The sequence below is a fragment of the Ammospiza caudacuta genome, chromosome 14, assembly GCF_027887145.1.
Source record: "Ammospiza caudacuta isolate bAmmCau1 chromosome 14, bAmmCau1.pri, whole genome shotgun sequence".
NCBI lineage: Eukaryota > Metazoa > Chordata > Aves > Passeriformes > Passerellidae > Ammospiza > Ammospiza caudacuta.
In genome coordinates, this window is record NC_080606.1 from 2,274,535 (window position 1) to 2,296,350 (window position 21,816).

Genomic DNA, 21,816 nt, shown 5'->3' on the forward strand with positions numbered 1-21,816 from the left:
ATGAAGAGCTGAAGTCAAGAAGAGTGCTCATGTGAGGAGCTCTGTAAGAGCTGCTGTTAAACACTGAACTGCTCCTTTGGTTTTAGCTTTTAAAAAAAAAAAACACATTGGAGCAGAACTGCTACTGGACCAGCAGACACCAGGCTTTGACTAACTCTGAGTGCCTGAAGTGAGATCCTGACATGCACTGCTCAAGAAAAATACAACTTCTACTGCCTGAATAGTTATGGTTAACTACCTACTCAGCTCTGCTGGAAGACCACGAGATTTCAAACCACATTCTCAAAGTAAAGAACGGGGCTGGCAATACATAAAGATCTGTGAGAAAGGAAGCACTGGAACTAGCAGCAAGGTGGGGTTGCCTGCATGGGCAGCCCTTCATTTGAATGCAAATGTAATTTTGGGGCAGGCAGTTATCTGTGACATCAGGCAGGACCTTAGTAAACTGTTACCACCAGCACCTGGTAAAACCATTGTTAATCATGTGTAGTAAAGGGACATCAGGGCTAGCAGGAGTCATTTATAGAGCCAGGCTGGGCTAGAAAAGAGAGAAAGAAAGAGGAGGGGAAGGGAGATCAAACAAACCCTGCGAGGAGCAGGATGTCCCAGCAAGACAAAGGCAGGCTGTGAGCATCATGTACGTGAGCTATCTGTTGGATAAGGACACCAGCATGTATCCAGGATCTGCAAGGTGCACCAGCAACAGCCTGCCCGTGCAGAACTTCGTGTCTGCCCCAGCCTACTCCGACTACATGGGATACCACCCCGTGGCAGCCCTGGACAGCCACGGGCAGCCGGCGCCCGCCTGGGGCTCCCACTACGGCCCCCAGCGCGAGGACTGGGGCGCCTACGGCCCAGGCCCTTCCAGCGCCGCGCCCGCTGCCCACATCAATGGCTCGTCCCCTGGCCAGGGCTCCTACAGCTCTGCTGACTACAGCTCCCTGCACCCCGCTGCTGCTGCTGCGCCCTTACCTCCTGTAGATACAATCCATGCCCAGCAAATCTCTCCCAACAGCCAAAGGCACAGCTCTTATGAGTGGATGAGGAAAACCGTGCAGTCCACGTCCACAGGTAGGAGGGCACGGAGGTTTTGTGCTGAGAACAGATTTTAACTTGTTGTTGTGTCATTGGGGGGGTTTTGCCCGTTCAGAGGGAAGGATTCAGACTGATAAAGCAAGATCCTGATTGCTCTGAAGGATTCTCTTGCTAGTGGTTAAATATTGGTTCAGTTACTGGATGGTGAGTTGGTCAGTTGGTTATTTCTTGTGTTTCTTGTTAGACCTTTAATCCTGTGGGAGATGAAAAGTGTTGCAGAATGATTTGTTTGTCGGGGATGAGCTATTTGTCGGGTGCAGGGAAAACTCGGGGCTCAATCTGAGTCATCAGCAAGTTCCGTTTATTGAAGAGAGCATCAGACACTCATACAGCAAGGAATAATCTCATGAATATTCTGTAATTTACACCGTCCATTAGCCACACCACAACATCAACTTTTCCCCATTCCTTAAAAATTACATCTGTCCTTTCTCATGTCTCTTTCACTATTTATTATCATACTACAGCTAACCCCAAAAACACACTATCTTGCAAGTGCAAGACTTAGAATTAGCCACAGCCTTATAATTTTCCAATCTCTAGTCAGCTAAAATCTCAACAGAAAAGCAGTGTTCTTTCATTTCCCACTTCAGATATGTTTTTAAAGTTGTGACATCCAATAGTTGCTTTTCATAGGAGTTCTGTAGATTTGGATGGAATAGGAAGTATTGTATTCACCACCACCTATTTTTTGCTTACTTTCCTCAAGTTTTGGAGTACCTAGGAAAAGTTCAAGTAAAATATGCATAGCAGGGGGTTGGCAGTAAGGGTTTCTACCAGAACCAACCCCTCCAAACCTCAGAACACTGAAATGAGATCTGCAAGATCAAACAATGAGTCAATGCTTTAAAAACAGGGATGATAAGGAAAGGCTTGCTTCACTTTGTAGTAGCAGCTCTCAGAATATGCAGGAATACAAAGATCCATGGTAACACAGCCTGGTAATACAGCCACAGATTAGGTTCTGCTGCATGACAGTCAAGGAGTACAAAACAATTCTTCAATTGTATTTAAGCAGCAAAAATTAGCCATGAAGCTTGAGGGAAAGGTTCTGTTTGACTGGGAGGAGGAACAAGAGAAAATATAAACATTGAGCATCCCTAAAACAAAAATCAGCACCTTGTATATGAAAAAAATATTAAACAAGAAAGGGGAGTAGAAAAAGAGGGAAAACTGCCTGAAAATAACAGAGGCATAATCTGCTGTATGAAAGTATTTGATCCTCTCAGGTGCTGAGCAGCTTTGACATGCACTGAGATCAGGAGAAATTAGGGATGCTCAATTCCTCCCCTAAAGAGATGCTCCCAGTATTTCAGTGCTGCATCCCAGGAAGGTTCCTTCCCTTTCCCTCCCTCCCTCCACACCTGCCTGTAAATAAAAGTCTTCAAAGCAGGGACTGAATCAATCTCTGGTGGAAAAGCAATTCCTTAAAACAGACATTAGAGAATTGAAAGCAACTGCATAGAAAAGTTGTCTGTATTAAAATAATGCATCTAATTTGTATGGGCAGAGTCCTCCTCACTCCTGCTGAACACAACTTTAGCTCATGGAGAGTCCACAGAATTCAATAGAGCAATCAGAACAGGCTGTTGCTCTGTGTGAACAAGAATTTTTTGGGGGGATGAAAAAGTTTGTATTTTTAAAATCTTATTTGTTCTTCACTGAATATTATCCAAGAAAAAAACAACATAGGGCCTGTTTTGAAAAAACTTGCAGCTTGCTTTTGAGGAGTCCTTACAAGGGCCACAAAATTGCTCACTAATTGTGAGATTTACAGATGGCAGAACCCTTGCTCAGAAAAACCACTGCTCCTCATCCCTTCCTTACCTGCTCTGTGCTCCTGTGGATTCCAGTCACACCAAAGGAGCAAAACCTGATTTGTTCTGTGCTGTCCCTTTGCTAGTGGGACACTGGGACAGATTGATACAGCACACACACATATAGAGATAAAGTTACATAATATAAAAATCACATTCTAACTGCTGCTCAAGAACAACTTAGACATTTCTAACTTTCCAGATTTCAAGCCTGCAAAGGTCAAAGCATTCCCAGGAGAGCTGGGAGTGTCTCCTTTCTGGAGTGGTCTAACAAGATATTGAGCATATCTGTGTCCAGAACTGGAGAATTCAGCAGGCCACAGGAACAGACCCTCCCAAATGCCCATGGGTCAGTGGAAGGCCACATTTAAAAGCTACTGAGTGCTGCTTTAGGGAAAAATCCAGAGAAGAAATTCTCCTGCTGCTTCTTTCCCTCTTATATATATTAGTATTTCTGCTAGGCCAGGCAGGCTCAGTGCCAGCAGATCTGTTTCACTGGAGTTGGTTCCTTTCTCTCCCTTCACTCCTTATCCTCTGTCTTTTTGTGTTTAAAAGCAAGGGCACTGGTATCCTTCATGGTTTCCCAAAAAATGAAATGACTTTAAAATGTTTTCCTTTGGGAAAGCACCTGAGTGAGTTTGGTTCTGTGCATGCAGGTGTTGCAGTGATTACAGGGGTGTGAGCAGGCTCACTGCAAATGTTGTTTGCTGGATCATGATCAAACCCCTCTGAATTTTCTTAGACGGAATACAATTCTTCTTACATCCTTCAAGCTGTCTCTGTTCACTAAGCATTATCCTTCTGTCTCTTTACAAAACCTTTGGGAATTTCAGTAAAGGTCTGGTGTTGCAAGAATGAAGGAATCACACTTATTATTTATTATCTTTCCTTATTCTCTGTGAAGAGATACAGACCACTGCTCTTAGTGATGAAAAAAAATGAGGCTCTGACTTACCTGAGGCAATCACAACAGTAATAATTTAGACAAATTAATTTTGCTATTTATTCATTATATTCGGCAAAGCACTAATTATCAATACTAACACTACCAATAATATTTTTCTGTGAAAACAGTAACTATTAAAACAAGTAATTTTTGCAAGATATCTCAGAAGTACGCATGAAATGTTCCTGTAATCTTATCCCTTTAAGGCTGGGAGAGATTCTTGCCAAAGGTTCACTCACTTTGAGTAGTCTGGCTTGGAGCAGCTCCAGAAACAAGGCCCTGAATCCGTGGCATTCCCATCTCCAGAGATTTCATGGTTATCTTCTCTTACTGGTGCTTTGCAGCCTCATGTCCTGACAGATGACAAAGAAAAACACTTTATTGCAATTTCTACCACTGCCTCGTGCCCTCCAGGTCTTTTGATACTGTTATCAACACAACTAACCTGAAACAAAGGAACAAATTATTGCAAGTTTTACTTTGTAACTTTAAAAACAACATCAGTGTAGAACCATGTGTTCAACTGATGTAAAGTGAAATTTGTGAGGGTACCTGAAACCTCTGGAAAAACTAATTATTTAAAGTGAGATTATCACCCTGATTTGATACTACTAGAACACATTTCCTGCAAGAAAGTCCTGCTGAGGTTTTCATGCATCCTTCTTTCTCTGACTGAAGGATGGCTGAGTGTCTGCAGGGATTGGATCCTCAGTGCAGAGCACGTAGAATCCAGGGCCCTGTCTCTGCACTCCTCAGGAAAAAGCCAATGTGTTCTGACTCACAACACTTGAAGGGGAAGCTCTGAGTACTCAGGATTTTCAGCCACAAATACTAAAAGACTCTACTCCAACCCTTACACTGCTCCTGTCTCCTCAACCTCTCCTTGGAGAGGGTGAGCACAGCAATTGTAACACAGAACAGAACAAAGCCACAGGTAGAAATGTGAAGTGGAAATTCCACACACACACAAGACATAATTACAGGCAAATTCTTTGATGGAAAGTAGAATAAAACCACCTTAGAAGAAGCTACAAATCTCGTCCTGTTGATTTCAGGATTTTTATGGAGCTGTGTCATCACTCACACAGGAGTAGACTTGACTTTATGACTGTGTGAGAAAACAACACACACCTGTGGTAAAAGTGTGCCCAAAACACTGAGTTTGAGCAGGGAACTCCCAGGAGAATTTGCTCACAAAGCTGAAAGTGCACCTTAAGATCTGCACTTATGTTACCATAAAACAGGGTGGGGACACGTTTTGAAACAGGTGAACTGATCCAGAGGAGAGATTTCTTCCTGTAGATGACAACTCTCCTATCATTCTTATTCAATAAAAATTTACTCTGCAGACACAGAAGACAGTTTTCTGCTGCTGATGACAGGAGGACTGAGAGCATCATGACTAAAGTCACTGTAAATGTATCACAGTCTTTGAAGGAAGGAGTTATATTCCCTCAAATGGAAGGAACAGGGGCAAGCCTCTTTAGAGACCATTTCTGTAAAATACTGAATGCTAAAGAACACACAACACTTGGGAAAAATCTCAGTTAATCACTTTCCTTTTAGTCTACAGTCATTGGCAATGGGATTTCCCTTGGTTTGCCACTCAGAAATCCACTGACATTTTCTGCAGGTTGAGTGCTTCTGCCTGTCCAGTCATTGCTTAAAGAGAATCAAAATTACTCTGCTTTGGATGCAACTCCTTCTATAAATGAAGAAGAATAGAAAAGTTTACACTAGCAAAGGGAAAACCAGAATTTGGCCAATGAGCTTTATTCCAGAATAGCAGAACATATTCAAAATTGAAAAAAGAAGGGAAAATTCAAGTCTGTTGAAAGGTTTCAGTTCTATGATTCTATTCTGTTTTTTCAGCATGAACAATCTGAGCATGTATAAAAGAACAGATGAGAGAGATGCAGCAGAAAATACAAACACAGAATTACACTGAGTTTCACAAACCTTTAGCACCTAACTTTGCAGTAATGCACAGGGCCAGGACACCTATTTATCACACCAAGGCTTCTGGCAGGAATATTATGTAAGATTTGATCTATGCCACATTTTCTAATACAGTGGCTGGTGGAGTTTTTTTTTAAATTTAGCTTTACAGAACATCATGTGCAGCACAATGTTTGTCTTCAAACATTATTTAAAATTACTTTTGTTTTGCAATTTCAATTAAGTCAGTGAAATTACTGACTTAAGTCAGGGAGAATTTGCCCTTTACTTTTCCTAGACTTTTGAAATACATAAGTAGTTAGAGTCCTAAACAAAATTGAGGCCTGATCTCTGTCAGTCTACATCTTTATAAACTCAAAAATTAGCATCAGTTTTTTAATACTAAAGGAACAGAGAGATGCAGGTGGGAGCAGGCCAGAAGCTGTTTGACATTTCTGGGATGATTTAAGGTAACATCCAGTCACCAAGGACAGCCATAACTTCCTCTGAAACACTGTTAAACCCTGGAATCCAGGCTGCAATGCTTTGTCAGCAATCCCATAGAAATCTCACACTATCCTATCCTAGGACATCTTCAGGCAGCTTCTGATTTTATGAAAGATGCTGGATCATGATGCTGGTTTATGATGCTGGTTTCAGTGACTGCAGAATATTCCTGAAAAGTGAAGAGAGGAGGCTCTGAAAGAGGGCCCAGGGCTGGTTCTAATGCTAATTTATTTTGCTTTGTAAACAAGTTGTGAGGTCCGATGGTGGGGTTTTTTTTTCCTTTCCTGGCCTACATTGTCTGAGGTTTTGAGGCCTATCTGTCATATTGAGGCAACAGACCCTTTTAACACTTCTCTTTGCTTTGATATGCAGTCTTGTCTCTTCCTTCTCCCTCCTTTCTTCAGGAGTTATATTGCCGGAAAGGGTGATGATTTTCACAGCAAATAAAGAGGCCTTCTCCCAGCTTTATTGTCTTCAGAAGAAATACTCTGTGAATTTTATGACCAATGGGAAAGCTGTTCCCTTCCCCCAACTCAAAACTTGGCCAGTCAAAAATTGCCAGAGTGGGTGTGATGGAGCAGCATTGTTAAAGTATATCCCACAAAAAGATTTCCAGCTCTGAAATCTCTGATTTCTTGCTGCTCCAAAGGCACTCCTCAGTAATCACTAGTGCAAAAAGGGTTTTGACAAAACTCCCTCTTCTTATATAGCTCATTAAACCCAGGAAATCCACTCCCCCAGCACAAAGGCAGGCAGGCTGCAAAGGTAGCTGCTTCAAAGCCCTTTTGTTTCATTTCTCTTCCACCCAAGCACCAATAACCTCTCCAACCACAATTCCATGGTGGAACTGTTCATGCCAGAATATATTCCCTATAGAACTGACACAGCACTGCTGATTGTAATCTTAACCTGTCACTAATAAAAGATAGATTAATCTAAGATGGTACAAAGTCAAATGTTGGCTATTTCACTGACCTAAGTGAGGAAAATTTGCAGGATTCCCTTAAAGAATTGGATTGTTACAAGGACTTCTATCATTGCATCATTGAATTCTGCCATTATGTCCTGAGAAGTGAAGAACATCCTCCCACTCTCTCTGGGGTGAATCCACTAGTCCCACCTCAAATTTTACTCAGGTAATATTTGTCCTGGAAATAAAATGCAATTTAAATTAAAACCAGTAGGTCTGCAGAACACACTGGAGTGGATCTGCTCTAACAGATGGAATTCAGAAACTGAAGTCCCAAACTGTTTAGGGATGGGTTCTGTGGCTGCTGTTTGTTAACTCTGGCAAATAAAAGTGTGCTTTGCCTTTGAAAGGAAATGCCATGTGCAGACTAATTCCAGCCCAGCATCCAACAAAGGCAGTAGGAAGACTCTCAGTGTACTCAGTGAATCAAGGAGAGTAAAAGCCTAACAAACTAAAACATGGCTCTGCCAGAGCTAAATGTCTCTTGGAAGACTCTGGCAGATCTTAGCTCCCACTGTCTCTTGTCTCTCACAGACAGTATTACTCCACACACACAAAAAAAAAATCAAATTATTAAAGATAAGGTTTATTTGACACATCAGAGAATTGTTCTCAGAGCATTTCTCAGAATTCCTTACTTTTGCTTTTTCACTTTCTAAATTATTTTCTTAAGTTTGAGAAAGAAATTAGATGTCAAAGCTCCCAATCTTCCTTCAAAAAGAATCCAAATATTATCAATTCCACTAAAAGAACCTGAGAGCTACTCATACAGAAATAAAAGATCTTATGGGAAAAAGTTCTGTTTTCCATGTACATTTAATTTCTTCTTCTAAAAAGAAAAAAAAAAAAACAAAAACAAAAAACCCTACCCCAAAAAAAAAAAAAACCACCAAAAAAAAACCCTCACAACCCTCTCCTATCCAGGTAGTAAGGATTTAAGCACTCAAAACCAGAAACAGGAAGGTTTTTCTTGAAGTTTACCACCTTGTTTTGGCAATAGAAGAACATTTGATATTTGTCTGTGCCTTCTGAATGAGAATAGAGGTCAAGATAAGATCACCTTGTTGCTCTTTTGTGTACTCCATCTTAACAACACAAAGGACACTAAGGAAACATGTTAAACATTTTGTCCTGTAGAATGACCCCAAAGTCTCATTTGAAGAGGAAAAAAACCCTTAACCAAACTACCAGTTAAAGAGATCAAAAGTTAAAAAATATCAAGTGAGGCATTAAAGCACCACAGGTTACCATATGTTAAACAAACAATTTACACTTCCAGTGAAGGAAAACAAATGTCCTGGTATTTATGTGGACTGAACTGAATCACTGCTGTTCCTTAGAGACTCTACAATTCTTACCTTCGTGCTCTAAAATTAGCAGCACTTTTAACTGGATTATCGGTGTAAACGTCACTGGGCTAATTCTGCTTCTGCTGCAGTTCCACAGCGGTGGAAATGCCAGGGAATGAGAATGTCCTGCTCATCTTCCCCAGCAGGCAGCACCTTCACACACAGGTAACACATTTGAGACAAAGGATTGAGAAGAAGCCACAGCCTAAGGAGCAATCCCACACCTATTTTCCCTATTGAAATATTCCAAATAATCAGGCTGATGATGCCCAGAGCATTGTAAAGGCACTACTGATGCGCCCCCAGGGTTGGAACATGGGAGCTGAAGGATCAAATTCTGATGAAGATTTAGTTCTACAAACCTGGAGAGAGTCCTAGAGAACCCCTGTGTTGTAGGGTGAGCCAGAACCATCCCCATCCAGGCTAGAAAAGGATTTATTTACAGCATTGCATTGCCCAGGACTTTCAGTGCTCACCAACTCTGGCTCTGGGATCTATACAAATAGTACAAAGAGGAGCAGAACCTGAAGAATTTCCTAATGCAAGCAATAGGGTGGTGAGTGAAAAATTCTTAGAAATAGCCAAGTCCTGACTGTCAAATACTGGAAGAGGTAAAATTGACCATATATGGTGTGCATGGCAAGTGGAAAGCAATGCTAACTTTAAATATGTTCCACAAAAAACAAAGAGACACCACATCTCCCTCCACAGATGGAGGAAAAACATTAACTCAAGATTCTGCTGTAGTCCTGTACCCTGAATTCTGCTCTGGGAGCTATGAAGGGGAGTGGGAAGAGGGGTTGGTAGGAATAGGCCTTTGGCAGCACTGGGAGATGGCCCCTGCAGCTCCTCTCCCCAGCCAGGGAAAGCTGGTGCCTCTGGGGCTCTGTGCCAGGGGGATCTACTCAGACACTAAAATGTCACCAACTCCATGCCTGGGAATCTATTTCACCCCATTCCAAATGAACTGCTCTTATTAGAGTGTAATTATTAGGAGCTTGTGGCACCTGGTTTTTGAGGAGTTAGGCATTTCTGTAACCTTGTCAGAAAATGCTCTGTAAGCAAACAGGAGTAGCTGTGCAAAGCCACTCAACACCTGCAGCAACAGCAGATGGGTACAGGTACAAACACCTGAGTTCTGTGCATCAGCTGGGAGAACCTGAACCTGAGGGGGTTCTTCTGCTGCAGTGACCACTGAGGACACAGTTTCACAACCTCCAGCACCACAATGGAATACGGAGCAAAAAAAACAATGAAAATATATTCCTGTCCCAGACAATTCACTGGCTAAATATCCACATCTGAAGGAATGTCCATATAAATACAGGTAAACAAGGGAGCATCAAAAAATGTTAAGATTGTGGTCAGCAGAGATGAGAACACTGGTTTTAACACAACAATGATCCAATTTGTTAAAAATGTGGGAAGACCTCAGGCTTTGGCTTTAAGCAGGTGCTGATCTCCAATATATTGATTCCCTAAATCATAAACCACAGAGAAGGGAGCCAGCAGCAGCCTTTTCCATTCTCAGCTTTCTTTCAGAGCAGCCACACATTCTGTCCTCAGAAATGACCCCGTATGGAATCCATAAAATTTCAGCTCCTTGCATCTGTGCTCCCTGGCTCCTGTCTTCTGCCATTGCCTTTTAATGCCCTGGATGCTGCTGAGCCGTGTCTGCTCCACTCAGCTGCACCCACAGCTGAAGGGAGGCAGCAATGCTGCTCCCAAAACAGCAGATGCTGCAGCTCCCTGCCCATTGTGAAGCATTATTGCTTGCCTTTTCTCTTTTTTATGAACTGTCATCTGAAAATCTATGTTACTGTTCCCTGTGCTGTTATCAGGTCGTGGGCAGACTGTGCCAGACTTGATGGGAAAACACAATCTCCAAACTGCAGTAACAATCACAATGATGTGGGAATTTTTCTAGCAACAAGAAGTGAGGAATTTTGGAAGCTTTCAGTATTTCTGTGCACTAAAATGTCCTTGACAGTTTTCTCTGAGGCAGGTAAGAGTGTCAGCTCTAGGGACAGAGACAAGAGCAATGCAACAGCAGGCAGAATGTTTGCAGCAGAGCTGGGAACAGAACCCAGGTTTCCTGGCTCCTTAGTCTTACCAGGAATGCCTTCCCTTTCCCAAATGATAACACAGGGGTGATAAAGAACATGAGAAGCAGTTTATTATCTATTTACTAAGGAGCCAACCTAGTATCTGATGGTATGAACCTCTTGTGTTGTAAATCAAGACCAAGTCAAGGGAGTTACTCTGGGTAAGTGCATAGAGAATCAGGCCTAAAATCCCCACAGATATTTTCAAATGTAAGGTCAGATATTTTGTGGTGCTAAAGTGAAAAAATTCTAGCTTGAAGCAATGTGTTCTTCTTTCAAAACAGGTAAAACAAGAACGAGAGAGAAGTACCGAGTGGTTTACACAGATCATCAGAGATTAGAATTAGAGAAGGAGTTTCATTACAACAGATACATTACAATCAGGAGGAAGTCTGAACTGGCTGCAAACCTAAGACTTTCCGAGAGACAGGTAGAGTATGGATCAGCCATCCAGGCTTTCCTTTGAATTTCTGACTGCTGCTGAGGAGATGAGGTAACTGTGTGGTAAATACAGAAATGTTAATGCCTCCAGTAACCAACACTGGGTTCCCTCTGCAGTAGAACCCAAACTAGGGCTCTGCAATAACCCAGGAAATGCACACACCATCTTTTTCCTATTCTGAAAAACACAAGCTAAACCAGATCACCAAACTCCTGCCTGGATTTCCCTCTGGGCTGTGGCAGCAGGGAGAATTTCATGCTGAACTTTCTAAAGCAGAAGTCCTGGTTCTGCTGGGAATTCAGTGGGAATTCCAGAACCAAATGCAACAAGGTCAGTCTCAGTGGAGATGGAAGTGATGAGCTCAAGTATGGGCAGGACACTTGAAGTGTTTTGTTTCCTTGGCTGCCTTGTACCTTTTGTTAAAGTTTCCTACATACATGCTACTCCTTTCTCCTGCCCCATTTCCTCCCCTCCAAATTACACTTCTGTTCCCAGCAGATAAATCAAAACACAATCCCATGATTAGTTCTGATTAACTATTGTTTTATGGGCTGTGCTGAGCAGGAATTGTCCAGAGCCCACCCACTGGAGCACTGTCCATCCAACCTGAACCTGGCTCACACAGCACGTGCTGAGCTTACAGAAAGGGGGAAGCAAACACCCATTTTGCAAATGTTCCTCAATCTGCTGCTGAATGCCAGGATTTAATTGTTGAAAATTAAATTGGTTTCAACTAGATATAAAAAATACACCATGTGTCTTTTTGCTGGCTGTTAAAACATTCATAATTTGACTTAATAATGCTGAATTTGAATATTATGGCCCTGCTTGTGTAAACAACCAGTGATATTTACTTGAAACTTCCTAGCTCAGTGATAATTCCTGATGAATGTTTTGTAAGTGTATTTGAAGAGGTAAAACAAAAATATGTGATCTATTTTTTTGTATATAATGGGGAAACTTGGCAACAGCTTTTACAATATTTTTTCTTCTTCACCATCATCAATATATCAAGAACAAAATGAATTACAGTTCATACAACCACATCTCTGAAGTGTTTTTTTAAAAATGGAAGATTAAGTAAGAAATACCTGATAGACTCCCACCACCACCCTTTTGTACAAATTAAAAAACTCCATCATATGAGCACAACTGAACACACACTGTTCCATCCCAAGTTTCTCTGCACACTACCTAAAACCTCAATTGATTTTCTGGAAAAACTTTTTCCTGCCTCTGCTAAAATCCAAAATGCCCTGGAAGGAATATCTCAAAAGGACAAAGAAAAATTGTTTAAACAAGGAAGGAAAGATGCAATATCTAAGAAAAAAAAGGCAAAGTGAAGCACTGTTAACATAGGAAGGATACAGAAATAAAGGACATGATGACGATGAGAAAGAAGAGAGAAAATCAGACTTCAAGGGAAGAGAAATTTGCATGAAAAAAAGAATTAAAAGGAAGGAGGGCAACAGGTGAAGAACAAGTCATACAGATGCAGCTGGCCCTGTCAGCTTTCAGTCTGACATTACAGAGCTGTTCTTACTTGGACTTATTTGATAATTGGCACACGACCCTGCAGGGCCTGCTAATTCCTCCCTGCAGATCTGCTTCTCTAATTTAACAACAAACCAGAATAAAAACCTCAATCCACAGGCAGGTAAGAACACTGAAGCCAGAGGGTAATTCTGGAAAGTTGGTTTAGTTTTTCAGACTGTTCTATATTTTCATACATTTTGACAAATGTATGAGAGAAATTATGAGAATGGATTATCTCTGCACAGTCAGAAAGCAAGAGATCTGAGAGGGCTTGAGACTGGTTTAATAGAACATAATTTGGTACTGAAATGATATTCCAGAACTAAGACAACAAAAGGAACTGCCAAACATCTCAGATGGCAGCCTGGGACTTAAGAGACCTGGATTAAATTTACATGGGCTTTGCATGTATCTGAGTCCTTCAACTGTAAAATGGAATAATATGCCTCAAGGAGAAGCACCCTGAGACTGTCACAGAGTCCTTAAGATGTTTTGTTGGACTTCACCAGTGATTTTCTTTTAAAATTCAGCCCAGGAGCCACAGGTGTTATCACCTGTCACTGTTTTACCTCCTTTCCAATCATTATTCTCTTTCCCCTTCTAGTTTCTAACAAAAAATAACTGAACAGACCAATATTTCTCAGCAAAATATTGATTTTTTTTTTCTCTTTGGGCTATAGAAAACAGTGACAGAAGTGTTTCCTTTCTGTCTGCACAAGAAAACACAACAAACCTGAATGAGGTAGCTTGACTTATTACACTGACTAGACATGATGCAGAGCCACTTCCAAGGATAAAGTGCTGGAGTGCACAGCTTCACACCAACCCTGGGGATTCACATCCAAAGCCAGTCCAGTGACCACAGAACATTTCACACCTCAACAAGTTATGAAGTATTTTCAGCTGACCATTACTCACCTTCAGCCCACATCCTCACTTATCCCACCCTGATGAAGATCCTCCTTCAGCAGGTCCTTCATGCCTTCCCCAAGGCGGCTGTGTGCCTGTGACAGGGCAGGGACACTGGTGCCACTGGATTGTGTGGAAAGCAGCAGCAGATTCTGGTTCCACCTGCAAATGAAGTAGAAAGCACTCAGCTATTCAGGCACTGCTAAGATAATATTTTGAATTTATGTTGTGTATTGCAGGTGAAATTCTGCCCAGAAGTAAATTTCCACTGGCTTCCACACTGGAACTCACTAATTAACGTGCACCATCCAATCAGGAAAGCTTTTGTGCCTCAGTTTATGGACTAGTAGCAGATCTTGGCTTGCCCTGTCTAGGGCACACAGTTTTCAGTGTAACAATATTCTTGCATAATTCTGGCAATCACTAGGACACATGAGATTCTGTTCTGTTAGATTTTGTTTCAAAAAATTAAATAAATCAAAGCTCATTCCATAAAGAAATAACTGAACTAACAACAAAACTCACTTTTTATCAAGCTGTTAATAAATATTTTATTACTAAATACGAAGGATTACCTGTATGAAAAACAAGCAAACAGCTCTGTTGTCTCAGTTTGTCATTGCCTTTCCCAGTGGTCCTCATGCCACTGATTTTCCCTATGACTCTGTGACTAAATACACAAAGGACCACATTCAGTCCTGTAGCAACTGAAAACAATTCTCCTCTGCTCCTGTGCAGGTGAAAATCTGGTTCCAGAATCGCCGAGCCAAAGAGAGGAAATTAATGAAGAAGAAACTGACTCACTTTGACGGCAGCAGCAGCCTGGGCTCTCTGCAGAGTGACTCCGGCTCGGTGAGCCCCATGGCGGGCCCTGAGGCACAGCCTCACCCCGACATGGCCGCTTCGCTCTTCCCAGCGCCGCCGCCGCCCGCCCTGCCCATGGGCGGCTTGCAGCACGGAGGGACCCTGCAGCAGGTGGTGGCCTCGCAGTGAGCCTGCCACGGTGGCACCGAGCCCACGGAGCGACACCGGAGCACTACAGGGCCCGGGGGGGTCCCCAGCGTGCCCCAGCCCGGGGCACACAGGATTCAAGGACACTAAACCAGAGGCACCGCCAGGTGTGCAGCGCAGCACGAGCTCCGAGGGCCACGAACTGCAGGGGTCCCTCGGGATGGGGATGCCTGTGCCACAAGGCCGGGGGTCCCTCAGAAGGGGATGCCTGTGCCACAAGGCCGGGGGTCCCTCAGAAAGGGATGCCTGTGCCACAAGGCTGGGAGATCCTTGGAAGGGGATGTCTGTGCCACAAGGCCGGGGGTCCCTCAGAAAGGGATGCCTGTGCCACAAGGCTGGGAGATCCTTGGAAGGGGATGTCTGTGCCACAAGGCCGGGGGTCCCTCAGAAAGGGATGCCTGTGCCACAAGGCTGGGAGATCCTTGGAAGGGGATGTCTGTGCCACAAGGCTGGGAGATCCTCGGGAAGAGGATGCCTGTGCCACAAGGCCAGGGGTCCCTCAGAAGGGGATGACTGTGCCACAAAGCTGCAAAGCTGGGGGTCCCTCAGAAGGGGATGCCTGTGCCACAGGAGCCCTCCAGTCTGGGAGCAGCCAGGGCAGCACAGGAAAGGAGAGCCCAGGAGCAACCACAGCCACTGGTTCCACTGCAGACACAAAAAAAGCACCAAACTTGGCCCAGGCAATCAGTCCCACACTGCTGAGGCCACTGGTTCCATGACAGACACAAAAAAGCACCAAACTTGGCCCAGGCAATCAGTCCCACACTGCTGAGGCAGCTGTGCCCACGTGGCTGTGCCTGAGAAGGTTCCTGCTCCTCTGATCTCCACAGTACTGATCCCACTCATGGACTTTCCACATGCATCTTGAGAAATGCAAACCTGGCTGGTGGGTTTGACCCACTCGATGGAAAGCCTGGAGCTGGGTGGTTGGACTCACCACATGTTAAGGGCAAAGGTCAGGGATGAGATTTTTGGAATTTTTGGGCTTTAACAGATATGATTTCCAATGCTCCATACACTGGTATAAATAGGCACTCTTCCATCTTACTGTAAACGTTTTGAAAGCATTCTGGAATTGTGAATCTTGGCCCAAGTTCATTTTTGGACAAAGAAAATTCATGTCAGATTAATTTTGGATCCTAAAAGAAAGAGCAAAGTCGGGCAGAAGTCCTTTTAAAAAGGGTATTTCAAAAAGTGACTGCATTTCCTGAGACAGCAGAGCCCAGGGATAAAGATGCAATAATTGCATTCAACCAATTTTAAATCTGGTCCTGTTTTATGAGTTACTATGACACTAATAAAATTTCAGAAGCCAAATTAATAGAAGAAAAGCAAACAAAATACTTCACTTAAAAGAAAGCTCTCAGAATTTTTCATGTGGGTCTCAATTCCTGAAGGGCTGATCCCTTCCATAAAAAGCAGAATTTGGTAGGAAATCAGTACTTAACAATAATCTGGATACTTATTTCCCCAATATGGCTCCCAATTGCATTCACAAAACTTCTGTCTGCAAAGGGAAAATTTTTAGACACATGAGTGATTTGGGAAGTTATACCCTCATTTTCTAAAGCAGTTTATGAATTTAGGATTCCTATCCTCAGTAATTTCCATCAAGGTATCCCCTGAAATCTCTCTGTCACTGTTGCAAAAAAGACTTAGGAGCATTAAGTCATTAGGCACTACATTCTTGGGTTTGTTCTTTAATTATAACAAATAGTACTATTAGAGTATCAAAATGTTGGTGATGTGAAATTACTTTGTATATAAAGAGCATTAAAATAAATGACTTTTTTCATAACCATTTTGCAATGTGTATCAACTACTGTAGCAAGTGAACCTGCAGATTTCCATGATCAGTCTGTTCTTGAATGGCAATATCAAATTTAATAAAAGAGTGATGGTAAAACAGTTTAGAGAAATTAGAGGAGCATGGGAAGAGCAGGATGGTTCAGGGAGCCAGCAGCTTTCACTACTTAGTAACTGGATTCATCATTTTGTTTGCAAGAAGAACAGTGCTAAACAAAGGTAGAGTTCAATGAAATGGAGAAGGTGCACTGTAAAATTGTGAAATTCCCACTCATGCCTGTCACAGTGGTGCTCCATTTGCTGCCAACAGCACAGGTAACACAGGGGAGAGGAAGAAGCTGCAACTCAAAGTTCAGCAACAGAAAGTCTCCAACTGATTTCCACATGGTAGGAAAAGAGGAACATGGCAAAGTGCACACGGGAACAAAAGGGATTTCCCATCCTCATCGATGAGTATTGCATCAAACTGCTCTCCCAAAAAAGAGCCATTGGATCTACCCAAAAGAGGAGCCACTGGAAATACACAGCACAGCCATTGTGCCGGCAGAGGGAAATGTCAGAGATCTTACATTTACACAGATAGTTAACCTAACAGAAACTGGAAAAGCTTCAGTAGGAAAAGCATTCTCACATTGGCCAATTAAATAAAATTGTGCTTGAAAACTAGAGAAAAAACAATTTTAAAAAATAGATGTAGACTTTCAAAAGGTAAGAATAGAGAGGGAAACTTTGTCTTTTGCACTGATACACAATAAATTAAGACCTAGTTCTAGCTAAGTGATCAGGAGCCTGGCCCCAGGGCTCTGCAGAATCAAGTCCACAGCTACCTATTTTAATCCCATTTTCATGACACAGCTTAATTTCACATCAACATTTCTAAAAGGAAAAAAGTACTTCAAGGAAGAACTTGAAGAAATGTTTCTGAACACAACATCTTTCTCTTTAAAATTATTTAAACATCATTCACAGAGAGTGGGATCTGGCAGAACGACCTGGTTTATCTTGTTTACATGTAGAAGAGTTATTGAGGAAGATAAGTGACCACTTTGAAGATCTGCTTCATTTCTGCTCCAGTTTGCTGAAAGCATGCTTGCTATAGGTTGCTATGTGTTTCCAATCAGAAGTTGTTAAGTACACAAAATAAGGCTGGATTTTATTTGCAGAAGCACATGTTCAAAGGTTAAAATTTATTGCTCCAAAAGCAGTATCTATAAACCAGGGCAATACCTTAGAGATTATTAACCTTCTAGTTATGCCAGTGGCTGTTTTAAGCAGTTAGGTTTTTTTGTAAGAATTCTCAGCAAGAATTCTCTCCAGTTAAGTATTTCCAATGGGCTCTAATCCTTTAAACAGTTGCCCACCAAATCCCAAAGGAAATGATTTTTCTCTAAGAAGCTTGTGCAGTGCTGTTAACTTGCTGTACTCTGTCCAAATAAAAATAAGAGAGACAGAAAATTGCAGACAAATCAGCTGAAATTATTTGGGTGGGTTATGAAATACTGGTGCCATCCTCAGGCTAATACTCACTTTCTTCCTAACTTTGGGTATATCAAATAACTCATCACTTTTATCACATCTGAAAACTCAGGACACTAAAGCAGAGTACTGTGAAGATTGATTGGTTGTTAGGGAAGTGCCTTGAAGAAGAAAAGCATACCTTAGGCTACATCACAGGAATATCTAAGCCCTTAATCCTAATTGTGATTAAAAGAACTATCAAGGAATATCCAATTTCCAGAAGAATTCACTAAACTTTAAACCCTGTTTCCCAGCTACAACTGTGATCTAGATGGTACAAAAAAATCAAGCAAACAGCACCTTCTACCAAATCTTCTTGCAATTAAGCAAAATATACAATTCAAAATTATATTTCTAAAACAAAATCTTCAATTCCCACTTAGGGGTTATGGGACAATGAGAGAGCATCAAGTATGTGTCACCTTCTACCCAAGGAGGAGATTCAAAAATACATTAATTGTGGATGTTACCATAAAAATTAAAAAGCAGATTTCTGCTTTAGCTCCCATGTTTGGTTTGCTGGGGTGGTCCAGCGGCACTGAAATGACACATCCCTGAAAATGACTCACAGTCACATTTCAGATGGCACTGGATGTTAGTTGGACACAATATCGTGCAAAACTCACCAGCTAAAGAAATAGGCACAGGTTTTATGATGAAAATGTTTGCCAGCTGTTTTCATACCCAAAGCACACAAATTGTTCCAATTCTCTAAAAAAAAAACCCTGTTAGTAAATGTCTGCCAATAAATGGAGAGGATTAATTAAGATGCACCTCTTGGCCATCCAAGGCTCAACAAACAGAGTCCCTGTGAGGCAGCAGAGACCCTACATGGGCAGTAACCCCTGAGTTAAATGTGTGGGGCAGAAATGCCAGGCTGGCAGCACCGGAAAGCTGCAGCTGGCAGGCAAACAGGGAAGGAATCGATTCCTTTGTTACCTCCTGCAGGAAAGCCAACACCAAATAATGCCTGCAGGATTCACAGGCAGCACCAGCAGTGCCACCCAGCCACACCTGGGCAGGAGGGATCAGCTCAGTGCCTGCACTGCTGGGGAAGGAACCAAATCAATGGCAATCGAGGAGCTGCTGTTCATTTTCATGGTTCTGCTAAAGAATTGATTTACCCTGGGGTTCACACACAGGCTCTGTAACTCCTGCTGAATTCAAGCTGCTTGTGGAGCAGTAAGGAATGCTCTTATTTCTGTCACTATTGATTTGGAAGCAGAAATTAAATCATTTCAATTTCAGAATAGTAAGACCCTCTCCTTTATCTTCAGACCATTTCTTCCTGACAAAACTGATGCAGAGTATTCATAAATAGATTAATAAAACATATTTTAACATTTAGAAATTAAAGATAAGTCATTAGCAGCAGTTAGAAAAACAGAAGTGGGGTAGAGAGAAGGGTAAACACAATCAGCTCTCTACCAGCCACTTTTCATCATTTTTTCAAAAGGATTTGTTAACAACCAAAACTTCAGAGCATGAAATTAAACTCAATACCACTGAGGAAGGCTTCACAGACAGCTGGCATCTTTATTTCTTCTGTTGCTCTCTTATGGAAAACAGATCCCCAGTAGGGATCAGAGACACAGGGCAGAACTGAAATTGTGCTATATCCCTTCTTCCTTTTCCCCAGAAAATTCAGCTCAGCAAGTGAGAACAGCTCAGTCAGCACTGCTCATTGAGCTCTCTGAGCTGTGCCACATCTGCCATGTGCACATGCTTGCATTTCAAGCCCTGAAAATGAGACCTAAGTAGGGTTCTGTATATTAAAAAAGCCCAATTTAAAAGGGCAAATAAAAATTTCAGAAGCTTTGTGTTTGTTAAAGCTTCAGTAAAAGCAAAAGCCACCTCTTTAGCTGTATTTTAAGATTTTAAACCCATCTGCTTTCCTTCATCACTAGTTGGGTTTTTTCCCCAACAGAACTGCCCTCAGCTGACAGCAAACCATGTCCTGACTGACCTTTCCTCAAGATTGCTACTGCTGCCTAAGAATTTTAGGAGGAATGAATGTGCATGCAAACTCAGCTTGAATACAGGGTCAGTAACACCTCCAAAAAACTGCATTAGAACAATCAGCAATACAGAGCTCCCTAACAAAGTCCTGAGCGTGAAATTCCAAGCATTCAGCTCTAAAACATGGGCTAGGAGCATTCCTGAGCCTGCAGTGGTACTGGAGTGGTCATCTGGAGGCAAGAAAACAACCTGAGCCACAAAGGGGCACATTCAGCTCACCTGCTTTTTGATTCTCCAAAACAAAAGAGATTTCACATCATTTTCATGCTTCAAAGACAGACAGATTATTGTCTTCTTATCTCCATATAAAAGGAAGAGTAATTTTATGAGTAAGGGTTCCTAATAAAAACTATCAGAGTTGTAAACACCTTTCATGTAAGTTATCATTCTACAGGCAAGTTTTAAAGTAACAGTAGTCCTGAAATTGCACTTTTAATAGCTGTCATTACAACACTTAATTGCACGTTTGTGATTATGTTGTTATTACAGGGGTGGAATTGCTCTCTAGAGCAGCTCTTATACAATAGTGCACCATCTCCACTGCCTGTACAAACAAACCCTTCAGAGTTCCAGTGGTGAGCACCTCACTTGTTATTATTGATAGTTTTCATCAACCACTTGTTAGAAAACTAGAAAATGTTCTTCCCCAAAGATCTCAAAGTACATTTGATTTAACACACATAAAACTTCACTTTAACAACCACTGAGACAACTTCCCATGGCCGCTGGCTTAGTAGATAAATTACACCTGGAATTTGAACAGGTGAATTAAAAAAACAACCTTGGAGTTCAGTTTTCCTGGCAATCCATCTCTCTGAATTCTGCCAAGGAGCACAGCACTGCTGCTGCTGGTGCCACACAGATCTGTCCTGTTTCTGCAGAAAATGCTGCAAATACAAGACTCCACGTGGCTGAGCTTTCTGGATGTCCAGCCCACTGCCTGAGGACTGTTTCTTACCAAAATTTTGGTAGCCTCAAACTACAAGACAACATGCAAAGGTACAGCTCCTTTTTAATATCTCCACCCTGTTCTGTTACACAGAATAGGAGATATCAGACCCAGGGAGCAGATCATTTGAACATTGCTATTTTAGTTATCTTATTCTCACTTTGGTGTTAAAAATCTGCAGTCCTGCTCAGCAATCTTATCCTGCTATGTAAATCTTTTTAAACAAAATGCCTTATTCAAAGCTTACTATTGTTAGCTGATATCAAATCAGTGTAGCAAATTGCCATCAGAGTATCTTGATCTAATTATCTTCTGGAAAGAATCGAAATAGAACTGAAGAAAATTCAGATAATGGAACAGGCAAAACAAGAAAGGGAAAGGAGGAGCATAAACAAAAGATAAAAGAAGAAAAGAGAATAAAGGATAACGCTCTGAGATACAAAAAATATGATTAAGTGATACTGAAATTGTGGGGGTATGTGCAGAGACATCCCATAACACCTCAGGGATTTAAAATGTTCCCATCACCTACTGCAGAATATGAGATTACATCATTCACAGGGATGTGAAAATGGTGGGTTTGGGGGAAATCAAACAATGGGGCTGAGCTGAATCTCTGAGCAGCCAATGCTCATGGATACCCTTGCTGCAGATGGAGCCAATGGAGCCAAAAGCTTCCCCTCCTATGGGTCTGCCTGTGACTGACAGCCCTGCACAGCACTCAGCAATCCAGGGGAATTTAACTGGGGGATAATGCCACAAACGGGATAAATATTCCAAGGATATAGGTAACACATCTTCTTTAATTTGGATAACATTCAGTACTGGGGGCTCTTAACAATTGTGTTACAATTCCATGTCTTTCAAGATAAAGGGAATAAGAGCCTCCTTCCATTTAT

General features: G+C 42.0%; 1 protein-coding gene across 1 annotated transcript; it reads left to right on the plus strand.

Moving 5' to 3' along the window:
• The first annotated feature begins 635 nt into the window (after positions 1-635).
• On the plus strand, positions 636-14,607 carry LOC131564013 (homeobox protein CDX-1-like). The gene is made up of 3 exons (XM_058814271.1): positions 636-1,071; positions 11,012-11,157; positions 14,353-14,607. Exons 1-3 carry the CDS (start codon positions 636-638, stop codon positions 14,605-14,607), a joined length of 837 nt encoding a protein of 278 aa, XP_058670254.1.
• Positions 14,608-21,816: the final 7,209 nt, after the last annotated feature.

Bases quoted from the DNA above. Each gene is read 5' to 3' on its own strand.
- LOC131564013 (XM_058814271.1), top strand. From the start codon at position 636: ATGTACGTGAGCTATCTGTTGGATAAGGACACCAGCATGTATCCAGGA. The intron at 1,072-11,011 runs GTAGGAGGGCAC...CTTTCAAAACAG, and splicing joins CGTGCAGTCCACGTCCACAG to GTAAAACAAGAACGAGAGAG. The intron at 11,158-14,352 runs GTAGAGTATGGA...GCTCCTGTGCAG, and splicing joins TAAGACTTTCCGAGAGACAG to GTGAAAATCTGGTTCCAGAA.